At 45.3% G+C, this 20730-nt stretch overlaps 1 protein-coding gene across 1 annotated transcript in view; it reads left to right on the forward strand.

Moving 5' to 3' along the window:
- The window catches only part of LOC123757403 (uncharacterized), a 112936-nt gene that overhangs the window by 64631 nt on the left and 27575 nt on the right, over positions 1–20730 (forward strand). Inside the window, exon 5 of the mRNA XM_069326995.1 lies at positions 8961–9064. Within this exon, the coding sequence (XP_069183096.1) occupies positions 8961–9064 (104 nt within the window). The remainder of the gene's footprint in view (positions 1–8960; positions 9065–20730) is intronic.

Genomic DNA, 20730 nt, shown 5'->3' on the forward strand with positions numbered 1-20730 from the left:
AAACAGGTGCAGAAGCCGTTGGAAGCAACGAGACAGCCTGCGGGGCCGGAGCCGCACACACCACCACCTCGTCGTGTACACCACTATCCACACATGCCGGGCCAACAGCCACCACCGGGTCAGCAGGCGGCAGGGGAACCTCTCCACCCACTCCATCACGAGGCGACAGGTCCTGTGCCACCAATGGGAGAAAATCCTCGTCCCAGAACAAATTAACAGGTGTAGCCGCGACCCCAGTACAATCAGCTGCCAGATGCCCCTCAATGCCCATGTTGCATCGATTTTACTCCCTGGAGCTAAGGACTCCAACCGATCCAGAATCTGAAACAACAGCTGGACCAGGGGGCAGAGGTACAGGTAACCCTACCTCGACCAGTCCTGCCGAAAGGCATCCATCGCGATAGCCTTGCAGTCGGGGAAGGACGCTGAGACCATGCCAACGCAAAGAAGTCCACTTCCGGGAGACCGTAAGTCTGGCATTACCAACTGAAGGAGTCGACATGGACCATCCATTCCATGGACAGGGGAATGAACCGGGACAGGCCATCCACCAGGACTTTGGGCACTCCCCGTATATGAACAACATGGAGAGCCAAACCCTGAGATGCCAGCAGATGAGCCACTCGTATCGTCCAGCCCCAAAGAGGAAAGGAACGAAGGGAACCTCCACAGTTCAAGCAATGAACCACCAGAGAACAGTCCGAATGGAGCCAGATAACCGAACCCCGAGCGACCCAAACCCTCCGAAGTGACAGCCAAACTGCTGTGAACTCCAGCACCGTGCTTTGAGCCCGACAGAAGGATGGACCCCACCACCCCTGGCCGGCCTGGTGAGCACTGGTCACAAAACCCCAGTCGAGAGACGACGCATCCATGAACACATCGAGCTAGGGCGTGGGGAAGGTGCCAAGCACACAACCCCGACAACCCTGAACCCAGAGATCGTGAGAGAAGCAGGAGGAACGTCCCCGAAAGAACCAGAACAGATGCCGAAGCCAAACCCGACCCAGCAGATAGACCAGCACGGTGAAGTTCAAGCATTCACACAACTGCTCGAGCAATCGCCAAGTGACCTCCCTGGAAACACAAACCGAAACTGTCTCTATTTTCCGCTTGTTACAACTTGAAATAAAGTTGTTACATCTTGGCTTAACGTGTTTATGACGTATTAGAACGTTGTTACAACTTGCTATATTAGTTGTTATAACTGGTTAGGTGGTGTTAAAACTTGCTCGAACGTTGTACCAACGTCGTAGTTTCGGTGTGTGTTTGGTGGGCTGAGAACCCCTCCCCCCCCCCCAGAAACAGCCAAAGGCAGGGTTGCAGCTGCAGCAATGCCTCTAGGGGGAGAGACATGGAAGCGGTCCGAGAGTCCCAAACAAGACCCAGCCAGGTCTAAACCTGGGACGGAACTAAATGGGACTTCCTCCAGTTCACCAGGAACCCAAATCCGGCGAGCTGGGAAAGAACCACATCCCTGGCAAGCAGGCAAGCAGACCAACTGGGAACCCATACCAGCCAGTCATCAAGGTAGGCCAGGACCCGAACCCCTAGCAGACGCAGATGGGTCACCACAACCTGGATAAGACATGAAAACGCGAGGTGCCAGACTCAAACGAAAAGGAAGGCAATGAAAGCGGTAAGCCTGACGCCCCACCACGGAACCTAGCCAGTCTCTAAACCCCGGATTAATAGGAATGTGTCAATATATGTCCTTGAGGCCCTGGGACATAACCCAGGCACCCGCTTCCAAAAGAAGCCGAACCTGAGACAGAAAGAAAGGTCATCCGAAAGGAGGGGCAAGGAATCCAGGGGTTCAGACGAGACAAGTCCACAATGAACCGAGGATCTCTGCACAGTCCCGTTTCAGCATTGGAAACAGCCAAGAAACCTACCTGAGGGATGGGGGCATTTCGACCACGCCCAAGCGCACCCACTCCAAGAAGACCTGATGAAGCACAGGGGAAAAAGCCTGACCCATCAGCCTCGAAATGAAAATGCCCACAAATCGTGACCAAACGCAAGAAAACAGAGCGAGCTTCCACCCCATCGCCCTGTCAATGGGGCGAACCGCGAAAGGGCCGATGCCTTTTATGAGAAACCGACCAATGAACAGAATGATCACTGCGATAACCACATGATGCCAGCTCTGAAGGCAACGTCGGCTCAGAGGCTGGCACCAGTGGCCCACCTCGACCAGCAGAAGCACAACCACCTCGACTGAGACCTGGAACAACCCTACCAAGAAGGCCGAGAACAGCCGCCCCGGAAAACCAACAAGTCCGACATAGGACAACTAGTTGAAGCCGCCTGCAGAAACTGCATGACAGCAGACACCGCAAACAGTAACGGACAAAACGAGCCGACGCCTGAGCCACTGAGGCCAGCACACCAGATGAAGGCCTAGCATTTAACACCTCCACATCCTCGTCTAGCCAGGCTTGAGAAAGGAAAAGAAGTGCAAGACTGAAGCCAAATGCCCACAGGCACACAAATCCTCAGCAACGAAGGAAGTCAAAAGGGTAGGAACCTGCACGTGCAACTGCATAAGGCCAACATCCCGAGAAAGCACAGGAGGCAAACAAGCATGCATTAATTTATTTATTTATTTATTTATTTATTTATTTATTTATTTATTTATATATATACAAGAAGGTACATTGGGTTTGTGAGAATACATTGGATAGTACAGTATTTACATTCTTGTAAAGCCACTAGTACGCACAGCGTTTCGGGCAGGTCCTTAATCTAGCAGATAATTTTAAGTAGGTAATTTCAATCAGAATTGATAAATGATAAAGATACATTACAAGAGAAAAATGAGATGAGAGAGATAAGTAGGTATATTAAAGCACATTGTTATATTAAAGCTCTGATTGATTACATTGACAGCTTGATTAGTAATTTAAACAAGGTTAATAGACACCATACAGCACATTGACAGCACATATAAGACAGCAATGATCACAATGGTAAAGATGTTCAGATTGGGTACATAAAGATTGGGAGACTGGGTAGCAAAAGATACAGATAAACAAGATTTATAAACACCATACAACAGATTGGCAGCACATATAAGAAAACAGCAATGATCACAATGGTAAAGATGTTCAAATTGGGAACATAAAGGTTGGGAGATTGGGTAGCAATTGATACAGTGCAATTTTAAGGCAAAAAGTGAAAAACTATGAAGATGAAATTAGGTACTTTTTAGTATTGATTTTGAATGATGTAAAAGTTGGACAGCTTTTCAATTCAGTAGGGAGTGAGTTCCATAAACTGGGTCCCTTTATTTGCATAGAGTGTTTACACAGATTAAGTTTAACTCTGGGGATATCAAAGAGATATTTATTTCTGGTGTGGTGATAATGGGTCCTATTACGTCTGTCCAAGAAGAGTTTCAGACAAGGATTTGCATTTAAGAACAAGGTTTTGTAGATGTAGTTGACACAAGAGAATTTGTGGAGTGAGATTATGTTTAGCATGTTTAGGGAGTTAAACAAGGGGGCTGTGTGTTGTCTGAAAGCAGAATTTGATATTATTCTGATAGCAGATTTTTGCTGGGTGATGATGGACTTGAGGTGGTTGCAGTGGTTGAACCCCATGCACAGATACCATAGTTGAGATAGGGATAGATTAGTGCATAATATAGAGAGATGAGAGCAGAGTTAGGAACATAATATCTGATTTTGGAGAGTATACCAACTGTTTTAGAGACTTTCTTAGTTATGTGTTGTATGTGGGTACTGAAGTTGAGTCTCTTGTCTAGGAATATGCCAAGAAACTTTCCATCATTTTTATTGCTAATGTTTACATTGTCAATCAGAAGCTGAATTGCATTTGTAGATTTGCTTCCGAATAGGATGTAGTAGGTCTTTTCTATGTTAAGTGTTAGTTTGTTGGTTGACATCCATAAGTGGACTTTTTTTAGTTCATTATTAACAACACCATTTAGTGTATGTGGGTTGGGGTTGGAGTAGATGAGGGTAGAACTTCTACCTGCAGAACAGTAGAAGTTCCTGTCCACTCAAGCGTACGGATCCAACAGAACCTATGCCACACCCCAACGTAAAGAATGCGCAGTCTGCCAGTCAGGAAGAGTCAGGAACCTCCAAACGCACCCAATATGGGGAAGAAGAACTGAACTCAAATAAGAAACAGATCCATCACGGAGGTGGAATCCGGGTCTCGCAGGAGGTATGCAGCAAGAGCCTCCCGAACCTCCGTAGGTGAGATTCGAGAGGCAGAAAACCTCTGGAAGGATGGGGCCGAGGAACCCAAGGGAGCGTGGAACTGAACCTGGGGAGGAGCTGACCCCAAATCATACTCATACAGGGAAGGGGGGATAAGAAAATCCCCTCCCCCCTACAACAACAAGACCTGTGAAGAGGGCACCAACACCCAAGCAGGGTCAAAGGGGGCTCCATGGCCTCCAGGTCGACTCCTCCCCAGCCCCAGGATCCCCCGAGTCGGGACCTAGCACAGAGCAGTCCTCCATACCCTCTATCCTCCATACCTGGATGAGCCAGTGACATCACACCTTATCCCGTGAGCCACCGACGTCAACAGAAAACGAGGAACCCCACCATTCAACTCCAGCACAAGCACTTAAGAGCAAAAGTGTAAGTGGCTGGTGATTTAGATGAAATTTTCCTCCGGGAAATTTTATCTTTTTGGTGGGAGGTTGATGTGAGGGGGATGGTTCACCAGCTCACTTACAATGGTGCTCTTCTGCCTGTGGAGGCCAGTACACTTGCTAAGTGCGTGGACCTAAGTTTGGTAACCAGTACCCGAAACATCTTGTGTTTGGGCTCGTGTGAGAGCCCCAGTCATCAGCATTCCAGAAATGTAACCCTGGTCGGGGTAGCACGTCTGTGGACAAAGTTATAGCAATAGCATCATTTCATTGTAAGCTTGTAGGGACTCAAGATTTCCGCAGGAACAGCCAGGCTGCATGCTAGTGCGAGCATGGGCTAAATGCCAGCCACTTGACTCGTCGTCATGGCAACAGCTGACATCTTAAGCAAACATCTGGGGAGTCTGCCATCTTGAAGTTTTCCCTGGGCCATGCTACACGCCATCTCTGATTGGTTTTGTGGGGTGGTTGGCCGCTGTGTGCCTACCTCTGATTGGTTCTTTCGAGGAGACGCAGGATCGCTGGTGTGTTTCTCACCCAAGGCATCATTCTGCTACAGTCACCACCATAGCCTGATGTCTACCTCTTGCCCGTTCGGCCAAATTGGGCAAGACGACGTCGTGGTGACTGCCTACTCTGCTACTCCACCTCCTGCCTCATCTACGTCGACGACGAGCGTCAGAATCCCGCCGCCTTTGTAGTTCGAGGGGGAGAAAGATAGGGAGTGCTTTGGGTAGAAATCTTGGATTGTAGGTAATTTGCATATGCGCAGTAACAGACTCGTGGGTCCCCCATTCCAGTGATTATAGAAGTTCTAATTCCTGGTAGTGCTCTGTAGCAGTCGATGGGAACGGGGAAATTCGCGTTAGTGTTTTAAGGCAGATTTCCCATGTTTGTGTAAGACGCTATACATTGTGTGAGTCATCTGAGTATGAACATCCACTTCACCAGTGGGTCGAGGGTGCGAACCGGGTCATATGTTGAGGGAGGGTTTGAAAGACGCGCCAAGTCATCTTTATATGATCAATACCACGTGAGATACCGCTCCAGCCATCTCCACTTCAGTGAGCAGCCACCTGCCAGCTGGGTGCCTGATGTATGGTAATTGTGTGAGTGTGTGAGGCCGGCTGTATAAATGGGTAAATACTTATGTGTGTATTTCTGGTGATTTATTAGTCTCTAAACCTGAATTCAAAGTCAGGTGTTCTGTCGCATTGTCACTAAGAGCACCTGTAGAGGTGATAGTGGAGTGAGGACGAGTGAGAGTATCACCCTTGTTGACATCTTGTCAGTCCAGTGGGACTTGGTCTGGTGTAGAAAGACATATAAGTTGTGTGTGTGTGAGTGGTACACACGGGAACAAGTTCACATTAGAATATTTATATTCCATTCTGGTAGAATTTTGATAATTCAATCATTGTTGTTGACTTCGTTCCATGTGATATAACCTTGCAGGTGTGAAATTCCAGTACTGAGCACTCAGGTTAGTGTCAGTGTGTAACGTCAGGGATTCCTGGCAATTGATTATTGTGGAGTGATACCAAATTGGTTATTTTCTGGTGTGTTCCAAGGGCTATACACACACACACACACACACACACACACACACACACACACACACACACACACACACACACACACACACACACACACACACATATATATATATATATATATATATATATATATATATATATATATATATATATATAAATATATATATATATATATATATATATATATATATATAAATATATATATATATATATATATATATATATATATATATATATATATATATATATATATATATATATATATATATATATATACAACTTTAGAACACTTTCCCACCAGGAGACTCGAACCCTAGCCAGCACAGAAGCCTTCCAGCAACTGGCATAACAGGTACGCCTTAACCCTCTCCACCACCTGCTCAGACCCTTAAAAGAGATGGTAATTTCGGAGTATTTAAATACCCCAAAGATCAACACCTCCCAAAAGCACCAGAGCAAGTGAGGGGTCATTTATACGTAAAATGACCCTCACTTGCTCTGGTGCTCTTGGGAGGTGTTGATCTTTGGGGTATTTAAATACTCCGAAATTACCATCTCTTTTAAGGGTCTGAGCAGGTGGTGGAGAGGGTTAAGGCGTACCTGTTATGCCAGTTGCTGGAAGGCTTCTGTGCTGGCTAGGGTTCGAGTCTCCTGGTGGGAAAGTGTTCTAAAGTTGTATACTTGACTCTCGTGTTTAGGAGAGTTGTGCCTTAAGCAGAGACACTGTGTCTTCCCATATTAACAGGGACTTGATGAAATTAACGTATAAATGACCCCTCACTTGCTCTGGTGCTCTTGGGAGGTGTTGATCTTTGGGGTATTTAAATACTCCGAAATTACCATCTCTTTTAAGGGTCTGAGCAGGTGGTGGAGAGGGTTAAGGCGTACCTGTTATGCCAGTTGCTGGAAGGCTTCTGTGCTGGCTAGGGTTCGAGTCTCCTGGTGGGAAAGTGTTCTAAAGTTGTATACTTGACTCTCGTGTTTAGGAGAGTTGTGCCATATATATATATATATATATATATATATATATATATATATATATATATATATATATATATATATATATATATATATATATATATATATATATATATATATAACTGAAAACTCACACCCCAGAAGTGACTCGAACCCATACTGCCAGGAGCAACGCAACTGGTATGTACAGGACGCCTTAATCCACTTGACCATCACGACCAGACAAAAACTGATGGTAGCCAAGGCTATTTAGCCCATCAGCTCGCCGGGACTCTGATGGTAAGCTTGGGCATAGAATTTTATCCATTCACCTCATTCTTTGGGGCACACGTGAGGAACACAAATGCGAACACGCCTGAATGGTCCCCAGGACTATATGCAACTGAAAACTCACATCCCAGAAGTGACTCGAACCCATTCTGCCAGGAGTAATGCAACTGGTATGTACAGGACGCCTTGATCCACTTGACCATCACGACCGGACAAAAACTGATGGTAGCCGAGGCTATTTAGCCCATCAGCCCGCTGGCACTCTGATGGTAATCTTGGGCATAGCATTTTATTAAATCACCTCATTCTTTGGGGCACACGTGAGGAACACAAATGCGAACAAACCTGAAAGGTCCCCAGGACTATATGCAGCTGAAAACTCAAACCCCACAAGTGACTCGAACCCATACTGCCAGGAGCAACGCAATTGGTATGTACAAGACGCCTTAATCCACTTGACCATCACGACCAAACAAAAACTGATGGTAGCCGAGGCTATGCCGGTGCTATGCGAGCTGCCGGAACTCTGATGGTAATCTTGGGCATGGTGTTTTATCAAATAACCTCATTCTTTGGGGCACATGTGAGGAAGTTGCAGTGCTTCTGGCAGTATGGGTTCGAGTCACTTCTGGGGTGTGAGTTTTCAGTTGCATATATGCCTGGAGACCGTTCAGGCTTGTTCGCATTTGTGTTCCTCACATGTGCCCCAAAGAATGAGGTGATTTGATAAAACAGCATGCCCAAGATTACCATCAGAGTGCTGGCGGGAGGATGGGGAATTAGCCTCGGCTACCATCCTCTTTTGTCCGGTCGTGATGGTCGAGTGGTTAAGGGATCCTGTACATCAGTTGCTGGCAGTATGGGTTCGAGTCACTTCTGGGGTGTGAGTTTTCAGTTATATATATATATGTATATATATATATATATATATATATATATATATATATATATATATATATATATATATATATATATATATATATATATATATATATATATATATATATATATATATATATATATATATATATATATATATATATATATATATGCAGGATAACCACATGTGAAAAATAGAAAATGCTGTAGCATTTAGAAAATAATAGAAAAATAGAAATAGAAAATAGCATTTTCTATTTTTCACATGTGGTTATTCTGCATACTTGGATCAGTATTTTTGTGATCATTATTGCATATATATATATATATATATATATATATATATATATATATATATATATATATATATATATATATATATATATATATATATATATATATATATATATATATATATATATACAATGGCTGTCTGTTCCCAGCACAAAAGAATTAAAAATTAAATGCTTGTTTTTAAAGATATACAGTATACACATCTGGGGACTGCACATGAGCAATATATAGGTTATAGGATACATGCCGGTATATGCTGCTGGGCCAAAAATAATTTGATTCTAAAATGCCTGTTTTTGTTTTCCATGTATGTATTTTGTAAATAATAGGTTGCAACTCGCTTTCAGGTGGAGCGTGATCCAAGTCACTTCCTGAGGTTAATAATGAACCCAAATAGCACAGCCAAAAGTTACCTGGATGCTGCCAAGCTTCAAAGTCAACTTTTTGAAGAGTATGCATGTCACAGTTATACCTCACACACTCGACTGTCTTTCTGCTTTGTTCATTATTGTTATTATTGGCAGCATATCTTCCCTTTCATTTAGAGTTTTTTCCATATTATATATTTATGATACAATTATTTATTGTAATGTGATTACTTCCATTAATGCCAAAAGCCTTCTAAACTGCAATAGATAATATGACCACGTATCCATCAGCCATGAAGACAAAATCACACACCAGAAGATTTATTTATTTGTTTATTTATTTATTTATTTATTTATTTATTTATTTATTTATTTACAAGACGATACATTTGGTTTATCAGAGTGCATAGCATTGATGTTTTTTCATTCTTATTAAGGCACTAACACTCATAGCGTTTCGGCCAGGTCCTTAATCTAACACATAATTTTAAGTAGGTAATTTGTAGCATAATTGAAAAAAGTTAATAGGTACATTGTAAGAAAATTAGTAGGTGCATTTTAGTAAAATTTGAGGATTATCGACAAATACATTATAGCATAATTTGAGGATTATGTCTAGGTACATTGCAGTAAAATTTGCGTTCAACGTAACAACCATAAAATAAGATGATGGCAGAGATTGCGTTCAACAGCATGCCATTTTTTGTGTGTGGTTTGGTCAACATGGCAGTGATTACAACGGGGAAGTTGTATGGCTTAGGCATATTTTTGGTAGCCTGTCTCAGTTCATTACCTTTTCCACGGAATGGCCGGTCGACACTGACTCCAGTTGGCCCTGCCGGACGTATGGGCTTCTGGAGGTGGATCTCTTCACGTCGGCATGGTCTCGGCTTCTTCCGATATATCTGGTGCCCCGACCGCGAAGCGATTATGGTGGATGCCTTTCGGCAGGAATGGTCGAGTTGGGGTTCCCTGTACCTCTTTCCCCCGGTCCAGCTGTTGCTTCGGGTTCTAGCTCTGTTAGAGTTCTACCACGGGAGAGTCGTCCTAGTGGCTCCTTGGTGGCCGGCCCAGCCTTGGTTTCAGGCACTGCTTGCTTGTATACAAACCCGGGGTGTTTTCTGCGGCTCCGCCTCTTCTAGCAGATTGAACCAGTCCGGTACAAGACTGATTCGGTCTTCTCCACTCTTCGCGTCTGGTCTTTTTAATGCGGGTTTATCACTATCTATATGGTGATAAGGTGTCTTTGTTAATGGTGTTACATCAAAGACACACTCATCTGTACTGAGCTGCTAAACACCTCAAATGATATGGTGGAAGTGCTGATAGTCAAAATAGAGATCCTAAATGTAGATATTGTCCTTGTATATAAGTCACCGGAGGCAAACCCTCAGCAGTTTAAAGACCAACTAATGAAAATCGAGCACTGCTTGGAAAACCTCACAAATCCAGCTCCGAACATCATCCTGCTTGGGGACTTCAACCTACGGCACCTGAAATGGAAGCACCTGGCTAATACAGTAATATCAGAAAGAATACCAGGAAGTAGCCTAAATGAACAGGCACATGCAAATGACCTGCTACGGATGTGCGATAGGTTTTCCTTAAACCAGCAAATAGTAAAACCAACTAGGAAGGAGAACACGCTGGACCTCATTTTCACTAATAATGATGAATTGATCAGGAACATAATGATTAAAAATACCTGTTACTCAGATTACAACTTAATTGAAGTTCTAACAACCATGGGGAATGGACCTTCAAAACCAGTCCAGATTCCCAGTGGAGGAGATTTCAACAAATTCAACTTCAATAATAAACGGATAAACTGGGAGCAAATAAACCAGGACTTCACTGAAATAAACTGGGAAGAACAGCTAGAAAATGCAAACCTGAACCAGTGCCTGGAAAAAATAAGCTCAGTAGCACTAGAAATATGTTCAAACCGCATACCCCTAAGAAAAAAGAGAAAGAGATGCAGATTGGAACGGGAACGTCGTTCCCTATATAGGCGAAGAAAACGAATCGCGGAACAACTTGAGAGTCGCACCCTATCTCAAGAACGGCGAAGAAGGTTAGGTAAAGAAATAGAAACAATTGAACTCAAGCTACAAGAATCATACAAAACCCAGGAGAGGCAAAGAGAGCAAAAGGCCATCAGTGAAATAGAGAGAAATCCGAAATATTTTTTCTCCTATGCAAAATCAAGATCAAAAATCACATCTAGTATCGGGCCCCTGCGAAAGGGAGATGGAACTTTCACCGATGACAACAAAGAAATGAGCGAGTTACTGAGGAAGCAGTACGACTCTGTTTTCAGCGAGCCATTAAATGCACTAAAGATTGATAACCCAAATGAATTTTTCATGGATATGATACCAACATCAAATCATATATCAGACGTCGCCCTATCCCCACTAGATTTTGAAGAAGCCATAAACAGTATGCCTATGCACTCTGCACCAGGCCCGGATTCTTGGAACTCCATATTCATCAAGAACTGTAAAAAACCACTATCGCAGGCCCTTCACATTCTGTGGAGACAAAGCCTAGATACTGGCGTTATCCCTGACATACTAAAAACAGCAGAGATAGCACCAATCCATAAAGGAGGAAATAAGGCAGAGGCAAAAAATTACAGACCGATAGCACTAACATCGCACATCATAAAAATTTTTGAGAGAGTGCTAAGAAGTAAGATCACAAAATACATGGAATCACAGCATCTCCATAACCCCGGACAACATGGTTTCAGAACAGGGCGCTCTTGCCTGTCGCAGTTGCTGGACCACTATGATATGGCATTAGATGCTATGGAAGACAAACAAAACGCTGATGTAATTTACACAGATTTCGCAAAAGCTTTTGATAAATGTGACCATGGTGTTATTGCACATAAAATGCGTTCAAAAGGAATTACCGGGAAAATAGGCAGATGGATCTACAATTTCCTGACTAACAGAACCCAATGTGTAATAGTCAACAAAATAAAATCCAGCCCATCAACCGTGAAGAGCTCAGTCCCCCAGGGTACTGTGCTTGCTCCAGTACTTTTTCTCATCCTCATATCGGACATAGACCAGAACACAATCTATAGCACTGTATCATCCTTTGCAGATGACACTAGGATTTTCATGAGAGTTGGCAACATAGAGGACACGGCAAACCTCCAATCAGATGTAGATCAGGTCTTTCTATGGGCTACAGAAAATAATATGGTACTTAACGAGGATAAGTTCCAGCTCATGCGCTACGGAAAAATTGAAAATATACAAACAGAAACCACGTACAAAACTCAGGCAAATCATAACATAGAACGAAAAGGCAATGTAAATGATCTGGGTGTACTCATGTCGGAAGACCTTACCTTTAAAGAACACGATAAAGTAGCCGTCACAACTGCAAAAAAAATGACAGGTTGGATAACAAGAACTTTTCACACTAGAGATGCTATACCGATGATGATACTTTTCAAAACGCTTGTGCTCTCTAGAGTGGAGTACTGCTGCACAATGACAGCCCCTTTCAAAGCTGGAGAAATTGCTGACCTGGAGAGCGTGCAGAGATCCTTTACTGCTAGAATCCACTCAGTAAAACATCTAAATTACTGGGACCGACTAAAGAGCCTAAATCTGTACTCCCTTGAGCGCAGGCGGGAGAGATATAAAAATAGAGATATAGATATTTTCCACGTGTAAATAATAATTTACACGTGGAAAATAATTGAGGGGCTGGTCCCAAACCTGCACACAGAAATAACATCACATAAGACCAGAAGACATGGCAGGATGTGCAGAATACCCCCGTTGAAAAGCAGAGGTGCAACAGGTACTCTGAGAGAGAACTCTATCAACATCAGAGGCCCGAGACTGTTCAACACGCTTCCACTACACATAAGGGGCATAACTGGCCGACCCCTCACAGTGTTCAAGAGAGAACTGGATAAGCACCTCCAAAGGATACCTGATCAACCAGGCTGTGACTCATACGTCAGGCTGCGAGCAGCCGCGTCTAACAGCCTGGTTGATCAGTCCAGCAACCAGGAGCCCTGGTCGACGACCGGGCCGCGGGGACACTAAGCCCCGGAAGCACCTCAAGGTAACTTCAAGGTAAGGTTCCACCTGAGAGCTTCGTCTTGGCGACAGTATGAAGTTTTTTGGCATTCTTTCTGCTATTTTCTCACTTAGTAGGTTGTCTTCTATTTCTAATAGTATTGTCTATTCCTTTCATTCTTGGCATTTCAGAACTGTCATTTGATGCCAAATACTGTATTATTAAGGGGACTGTACTGTATTAAGGGGACACAGGTGGAAACTTAGTACCCAGATGAGCCACAGCTAGAGACGTTAGAAAGATTTTTTTTCAGTGTCAGAGTAGTTAATAAATGGAATGTACTAGGAAGTGATGTGGTGGAGGCTGACTCCATACACAGTTTCAAATGTAGATATGATAGAGCCCAGTAGGCTCAGGAATCTGTACACCAGTTGATTGACAGTTGAGAGGCGGGACCAAAGAGTCAAAGCTCAACCCCCGCAAGCACAATTAGGTGAGTACAATTAGGTGAGTACTGTCGCCTCATATAGTGTGGCGCTGGTGGGGCCACTCCAGCTTGCATTTGGGGTGTATGCCACTTCTGCCTCATTCAGTAAGCTTTCTCGTGCTTTGTTTCACCTCCGGCCTGCTTATGTGCCACCTGAGTCGTCCTGGTCTTTGGATAGGGTGCTCTCCTATCTCTCTTCTCCTGCAGTTTGTGGTGGTCCATTCAGTTCTGATTGTTTTTCCGAGGCTCGTTCTGTTGTCATTGGCCTCTCGAGGTCGGGTTGGTGAGCTTCATGCTCTTTTCTGGCGCAGGGGTTTCTGCTTGTTCGGTTCTGGTAGTCGGTTTACTCGGTTGCAGCCTTCCCCTTCTTTTTTGGCGAAGAATGAGATGGCTGCATTCCGGAGGGGTCCTTGGGTCTTTGATGCTTGGTTGGTCAGGCCGGGGTTGCATCGTGTGTTGTGTCTGGTTGTGGCTCTTTGTCGTTACCTGCACACCTTGGCTTCTGTGGCCGGGGATGTGCTTTGCTTTAATCCAGTTTCCCTTGTTCCCTGTTCCAGGGCTTGGGTCTCCCGGGTCATCCACAGGATTATTAAGTCTAGCCAGCCTGCAGTTTATTCTCGTGCCCATGATGTTCGTAAGTTTACTGCGTTGACTTCCCTCTTCGGCAGCATATCCTGGGCTGTTATTCGGGCATTTGGATTTTGGAGGTCAAACAGGGTCCTGGTTGCCCATTATTTGGTCAACATTCCTAGTCTGGCTCGTTTTTGTGTCATTTTGGGTCGCAGGTTGCAGCCAGTCTTCTCGACTTCGAGTTGACGAACGCATGGTAGCTGCCTCCCGGGTAGGTTCCTCTTTTTACTTATCTTTGGTTATGTAACTCCAAGGAGAAGAAGGAGCTCCCCACAGAAATCCAGTGTTGAATGTTATGAAAAGCCCTTTTCTGGATGAGCCCCAGAGGTTTCTTAGCTGGCACCCTCCCTCCAATAGGCAATTTAGTTTAGCTTTTACTGCTTAGCTTCTAAATTGAGGTTGGGTAGCTAGTGCAGTGGGTCCAGGGCTCCAAGGGGGGGGGGGGTGGAAACCAGCGATCCCGAGAGAAGCGTAAGAAACGTCCCCAAAGAAACCAGAACAGCTGCCGACGCCAGATCTGACCCGATGGGTAGACCAGTACGCTGAAGTTCGGATTCCCACACAGCCGCTCGAACAACCAACGTGTGACTCTGGTGCTCTCCAAAAACTGTTTTAGGCAGAACCACAGCCACAACAACGCTGCAGGAAGAACACAAGAAAGTGGTCCAAGAGTCCAACACAAGACCCAGCCAAGCCTGAACCTGAGAGGGAACCAAATAGGACTTCATCCAGTTCATCAAGAACCAAACCCGGCGAGCTGGGAAAGAATCAAATCCCTGGAAAGCAGACACAAAGACTGGCTGGGAGCCCAGACCAGCCAGTCGTCAAGGTAAGCCAGAACCCAAACCCCTAACAGTCGTAAATGGGTCACCATGACCCGGGTAAGCCATGTGAATTTGCGAGGTGCCAGATTCAAGCTGAATGGAAGCTAGTAAAAGTGGTAAGCCTATCGTCCCACGATAAAACTGAGCCAGTCCCTGAACCCTGGATGAACCAGAACGTGTTAATACATGTCCCAGAGGTCCAGAGACACCACCTAAGCACCCGGCATCAAGAGCAGCCAGACCTGAGACAGAATGATCATCCGAAATTAGGGGCAAATGACCCAGGGGTTCAGACGGGACAAGTCCAGAGTGAAACGCAAATCCGCACAGTCCCACTTCGGAACTGAAAACAGATGGGAAACACACCTGCAGGACGCTGTTGTTTCAACCACGCCCAAGCTAACCCACTCCAGGATGACCCAACAGAGCACAGGGAAAGAGGCCTGCCCTGCCAGCCCCGATTCCCCCGAAGGAGGAGGAACTACTCAACGCCACCACAGTACAGAGGAAAGACCCGAAACGCCCACGAATGCTGGGATGAGGCGAGAGCAAACAGCGCAAGCCTCCCCCCATCACCCTGTCAATGGGGCAAATCGCAAAACGGCTGACGACCCTTACAAGAGCCCAGCCGACGCTCAGAGTGATCACTACGCCGACTAGATGCCAACGGCTTTGCAGGAGGGGCCGGCCCCGAATCTGGAACTACTGGCTTACCACGACCGAAGGAACCCCTGAGCCCTGGCATGACCCTTCTAGGCTGGACCACCACGGCGTCCCCGGAGAACCAACAAGTCCGACATTGGCCAGCAATTAGACGAAAATTTAAAAGCCAGGGTCCCAAGCAGATTCCAAAGAGTAGACGAGCAACGTCTGTCAGCACACGAGGCGAGAAGCAAAGAACAGACACACCGCCTCCTTCAGAATTGGCGCATACAACTTCAACAATGCAGTCAACGCCCGAGCTGCCAAAGCAAGCACACCAGACACTAGCCCAGAGCCCAGCTCCTCCACATCCTCCTTGAGCCAGTCCGAAGACAGTTCCAGCAGGGATAAAAATGTGCAAGACCGAAGTCAAATGCCCCTGGGCGCACAAATCCTCTGCCATCAAGGACGCCTAAAGGGAGGGAACCTGCATTTGAAGATGCACCTGGTCAACATCACAAGGAAGAAGGGGGCTCGAACAAGCACGCATTGAAGTGCTCACACTCACCCCCCCAGGTAACCTGAATGACCGCAATCAATCCCCCACCATTCAAGCGTGTGGGCCTGACAAAGCAAATGGCAGGGGCCCCCAACGAAAAGAAAGGGCAGTCTGCCAGCTAGGAGGACTCCAGCACCTCGTAACGCACCCAATAAGGAAAAGAGGAGCCGAACTCAAAAACAAATGGCTCCATTATTGAGGCAAAATCAAAGTCTCGCAGGAGGTAAGCCGCAAGGGTCTCCCGTATCTCCCTCAGTGGGATGCTGGAAGCTGAAAACCTCCAGAAGGAGGGAACCGAAGAACCCAAGGGAACCTGGAACTGAACCTGGGGAGGAATCGAATTCATATCAAAATCGTACAGCAAGGGGGGGGGGGGATAGGAAAACCCCTTCCCCTGTAATAACAAGCCCCATACCAAGGGTACCAACACCCAAGTGGGGTCAAACATGACCCAAGCCCACCAAGTAAACTCCTCCCCAGCCCTGAGATCCTCCATGTCTGGACCCGGGGCCGAGCCGTCCTCCAAACCCTCTGCCTCTGGAGAAAAAGCAGAGTCCACTGGGAAAGCAGGGATGAAGGGGCCCCGCTGGCACAACCCAAAAGCTCCGGCAGGAGGAACAGGCTCAATGCCTCTGCCGCCGATCCAGATGGGACAATCCCTGAAGCCGCCCAAGTCTCACCACCAGGCAAACTCTGTCCCAGCTCCGAAACCCTCAGATGTTTGGGAGCCAGGAGGAGAGGGTGGGGGGGGGGAGCAGGATGAGTCACATCAGGGAAAGGACTAGGAGGCTCGGACGAAACCAAAGTCGAGGGGACAAACAACCCCCCAAGTCCGGGTTCCTATAACCAGCTGCGGGGCAACCAGAAAGGCAAGCAACCTCACGCGATGCAGTAGCCTAACCCTCATATGCAATGCCGAAGCTGCCTGCACCTCAATATCACTCTCAGTGGACTGGGTGAATTGAAGTACAAGCAAGGAATACCACTCACAGGACTCAAAGGTGTCAATGACCCAACAGACAGCTAGGTGGATGCAAAGACGGTCTGTGTCACCCTGAGACAAGGGGACAGAGCAACCTTCAAACGCGCATAAACTGAGGTGGAACTCAGAGATCTCCTCCAGCAGACCAATGAGCCCCAATGGGGGTTTCCAGGGCGCTTAGGCTGACTGCTAAGGGAAGCCCAGGCAAGGAACTGCTAACCGGTTATCCCAGAGCTACCATACAAACAAACTAAAAGCTGAACCCCTGCGACGTGAGCAAGCACAGAGACCTAGTGGAGGGCCACCAAATTCATACAACTGGTTCTACAGTCACATCAGGCAGACCCCTGTCAGGCAAAACCAAACAAAAACAAAAGAAAAACCCTGCAAAAACACAACGTCTCCTGGGAAACAGAACCGGTCGCTATGCGTATATCAGACAGCTGCACAGACCTTGCGCCCCAGCCAGCGACAATACTACCTTCCACCCAAGGGCAAACAGGAATAAGAACCACCTCAGCTGAACCCCAAGGGCGGGCAATCACTGAGCAACGGAACAACACGGAAGTAGTCTCTCCTGAACGCTCATGGAAGATAACCCTAAGCCGCAAAGGCAGCACTTACAGGGCACCTAGGGAAGGTAGCCCTAGGTGCATGCAGCCCGGTACTCTTGTGTTACGCCTGGCTCACAAACCACCAGCACAGAACCACTCTGCAGCACTGCTCAAAAGATGGAGCCAGAGTCGATCAACCGCCACCAACACAACAGCCTTCCGAACTGAGTAGAGTAGCCGGCGTGGAGGTCTGGGTCCCCCCCACCCCTTCCCCCTCCCAGGGAGAAGGGGGGGGGGGGGGGTTGCGCGGCAGTTGTGGTGGCTTCATGCTTGTTTGCTTGTTTTTGTTTTGTTTAGGGAATTCTGCTTGCTAGTTCGCCTTTTGGTTTGCAATATTTTGACCAGCTGTAGCTTGTTTTGGAATTCCTACCTTTCTGGGTGCATGACCCAGTAGACGGCAGACATAGACTGCTTCCAATTATACGGGGGGTGTCTATAAACCATTGCTCATCGTGCCTCTTCTTGATGAGGCCAGGTTCTGGTTCTTGTCCCTGGTAGGCCTAGAATTCCATTGATTAACTGTTGCCATGTTCTAATATATGCACACCAGCCCAGTATAGCTCCTGGGAGACGACGAGGCTCTCCCCAGAAATTATCATTATCAAACAAAGCTGCCGAAGAAATATGAGAAAATTAACTGTCGCAGACAGAGTAATTATTTTTTAATTACCTAAGTGTAGTTACAGAATGAGAGCTAAACTCATGGTGTTCCGTCTTCCCAGCACTCTTTGTCATATAACTCTTTGAAATTACTAACGGTTTTGGCTTCCACCACCTTCTCACCTAACTTGTTTCAACCATCTACCACTCTGTTTGCGAAAGTGAATTTTCTTATATTCCTTTGGCAGCTTTGTTAAATTAGTCTAAATCTATGAGCTTTTGTTCTTGAAGATCCATGTCTCAGGAATTCTTCACTATCAATTTTCTCGATTCCCGTTACTATTTTGTACATAGTGATCATATCGCCTCTTTTTCTTCTATCTTCTAGTTTTGGCATTTTTAACGTGCCTTAACCTTTCCTTCTAGCTCTTGTCCTTCAGTTATGGGAGCCATTTAGTTGCATGTCTTTGCACCTTTTCTAGTTTGTTGATGTGCTTCTTAAGATATGGGCACCACACAACCGCTGCATATTCTAGTTTTGGCCTAACAAAAGTCGTGAACAATTTCTTTAGTATATCGTCATCCATGTATTTAAAAGCAATTCTGAAGTTTGAAAGTGTAGCATAGGCTCCTCGCACAATGTGCATTATGTGGTCCTCAGGTGATAGATTTCTATCTTGAACCACGCCTAGATCTCTTTCTTTATCAGAATTATTTAAAGATTCCTTCATAATGTATAGATTGTGTGTGGTCTATGTTCTCCTCTTCCACATTCCATAACATGGCATTTATTCACATTAAGTTCTATTTGCAAAGTGGTGCTCAATACTTATTGTGTCCAGGTCCTCTTGAAGGGCATGACAATCATCTAAGTTTCTTATCTTCCCTATTATCCGTGTCGTTCCTTAGCAGTCCCCGTGGTGTAGTGGTTAAGACGCTCGCCTGGTGTTTCGCGTGGGCTTTGTCCTGGGTTCGTATCCTGGCCAGGGGGGATTTACTGGGTGCATGGGCGCAAATCCTTAACTGTAGCCTGTGTTTAACTCATCAATAAAATGGGTACTTGGTTGTTAAACGATTTTTCGTTGGGTCGTATTCCAGGGCACATAGGATTAAGGACTTGCCTGAAACGCTATGCGTATAGTGTCTGTACAAGAATGTAAGAACTCTTGTATATATAAATAAATAAAAAATAAATAAACAAATTATCATAGCATCATCAGCAAATATGTTCATATAATTCTGTATTCCATCTGGTAGATCGTTTATGTAGACAATGAACATTACCGGTTCAAAAACTGAACCCTATGGTACTCCGCTCGTGACATTTCTCCAGTCCGATACATTGCCTCTGATTACTGCACTCATTTTTCTGTCAGAAAAAACTTGTCATCCATGCTCGATGCCTACCTACCTGTCACTCCACCAATATGTTCCAATTTCCTGAACCTCTTATGTGGAACTCTGTCAAAAGCCTTTTTTAGGTCCAGATAAATGCAATCAACCCAACCATCTCTTTCCTGTAATATCTCTGTGGCTTGATCATAGAAACTGAGTAAATTCGTTACACAGGATCTTCCAGATCGAAAACCATACTGTCTATCTGTTATTATATAGTTTGTCTCCAAGTGTTCTACCCATTTAGTTTTAATTATTTTTTCCAATATTTTGACTATTATACTTGTCAATGATACAGGTCTATAATTTAGTGGATCTTCCCTGCTGTCACTTTTGTAGATTGGAACTATGTTAGCCTTTTTCACACATTTGCTATGACTCCTCTCCACAGGGATGCCCAAAAAATCAGAGCGGTAGACAGTTGGAACAAGTGGTGGAGGCCAAAACCGCCAGTTCTGTGTAATTACCAGAAGGAATACAGAATTATATGAACATGCTTGGTGATGATCCTACGATACTAGGGAAGATAAGAAACTTAGAATTTTGTCATGCCCTTTACGAAGATCTGAAAAAAATAAGTGCATGGAGCACACTTGACGAATGGCATTTAATGTGATTAAATGGCATGTTATGGAATGTGGAACAGGAGAACATAGACCCAACACAGCCTACAAATTTGTGAAAAACTACATCAAATTCTGATAAAGAAAGAGATCCAGAGAGTGGTTCTAGATAGAAAACTATCACCTGAGGACCGCACAAAAAAAAACATTGTGCGAGGAGCCTATGCTATGCTTTCCAATTTCAGAATTACGGCAACAGAGCTGCTGAAGACATATAAGAAAAATTCACTTTCGCAAACATAGTGGTAGATTGTTGGAACAAGTTGAGTGAGTAGGTGGTGTAGGTCAATACTGTGAGCAGCTTCAAAACATTAGATGGCATTGCTGGGAAGACAGGACA

Source organism: Procambarus clarkii, chromosome 19 (assembly GCF_040958095.1).
Source record: "Procambarus clarkii isolate CNS0578487 chromosome 19, FALCON_Pclarkii_2.0, whole genome shotgun sequence".
Taxonomy (NCBI): Eukaryota; Metazoa; Arthropoda; class Malacostraca; order Decapoda; family Cambaridae; genus Procambarus; species Procambarus clarkii.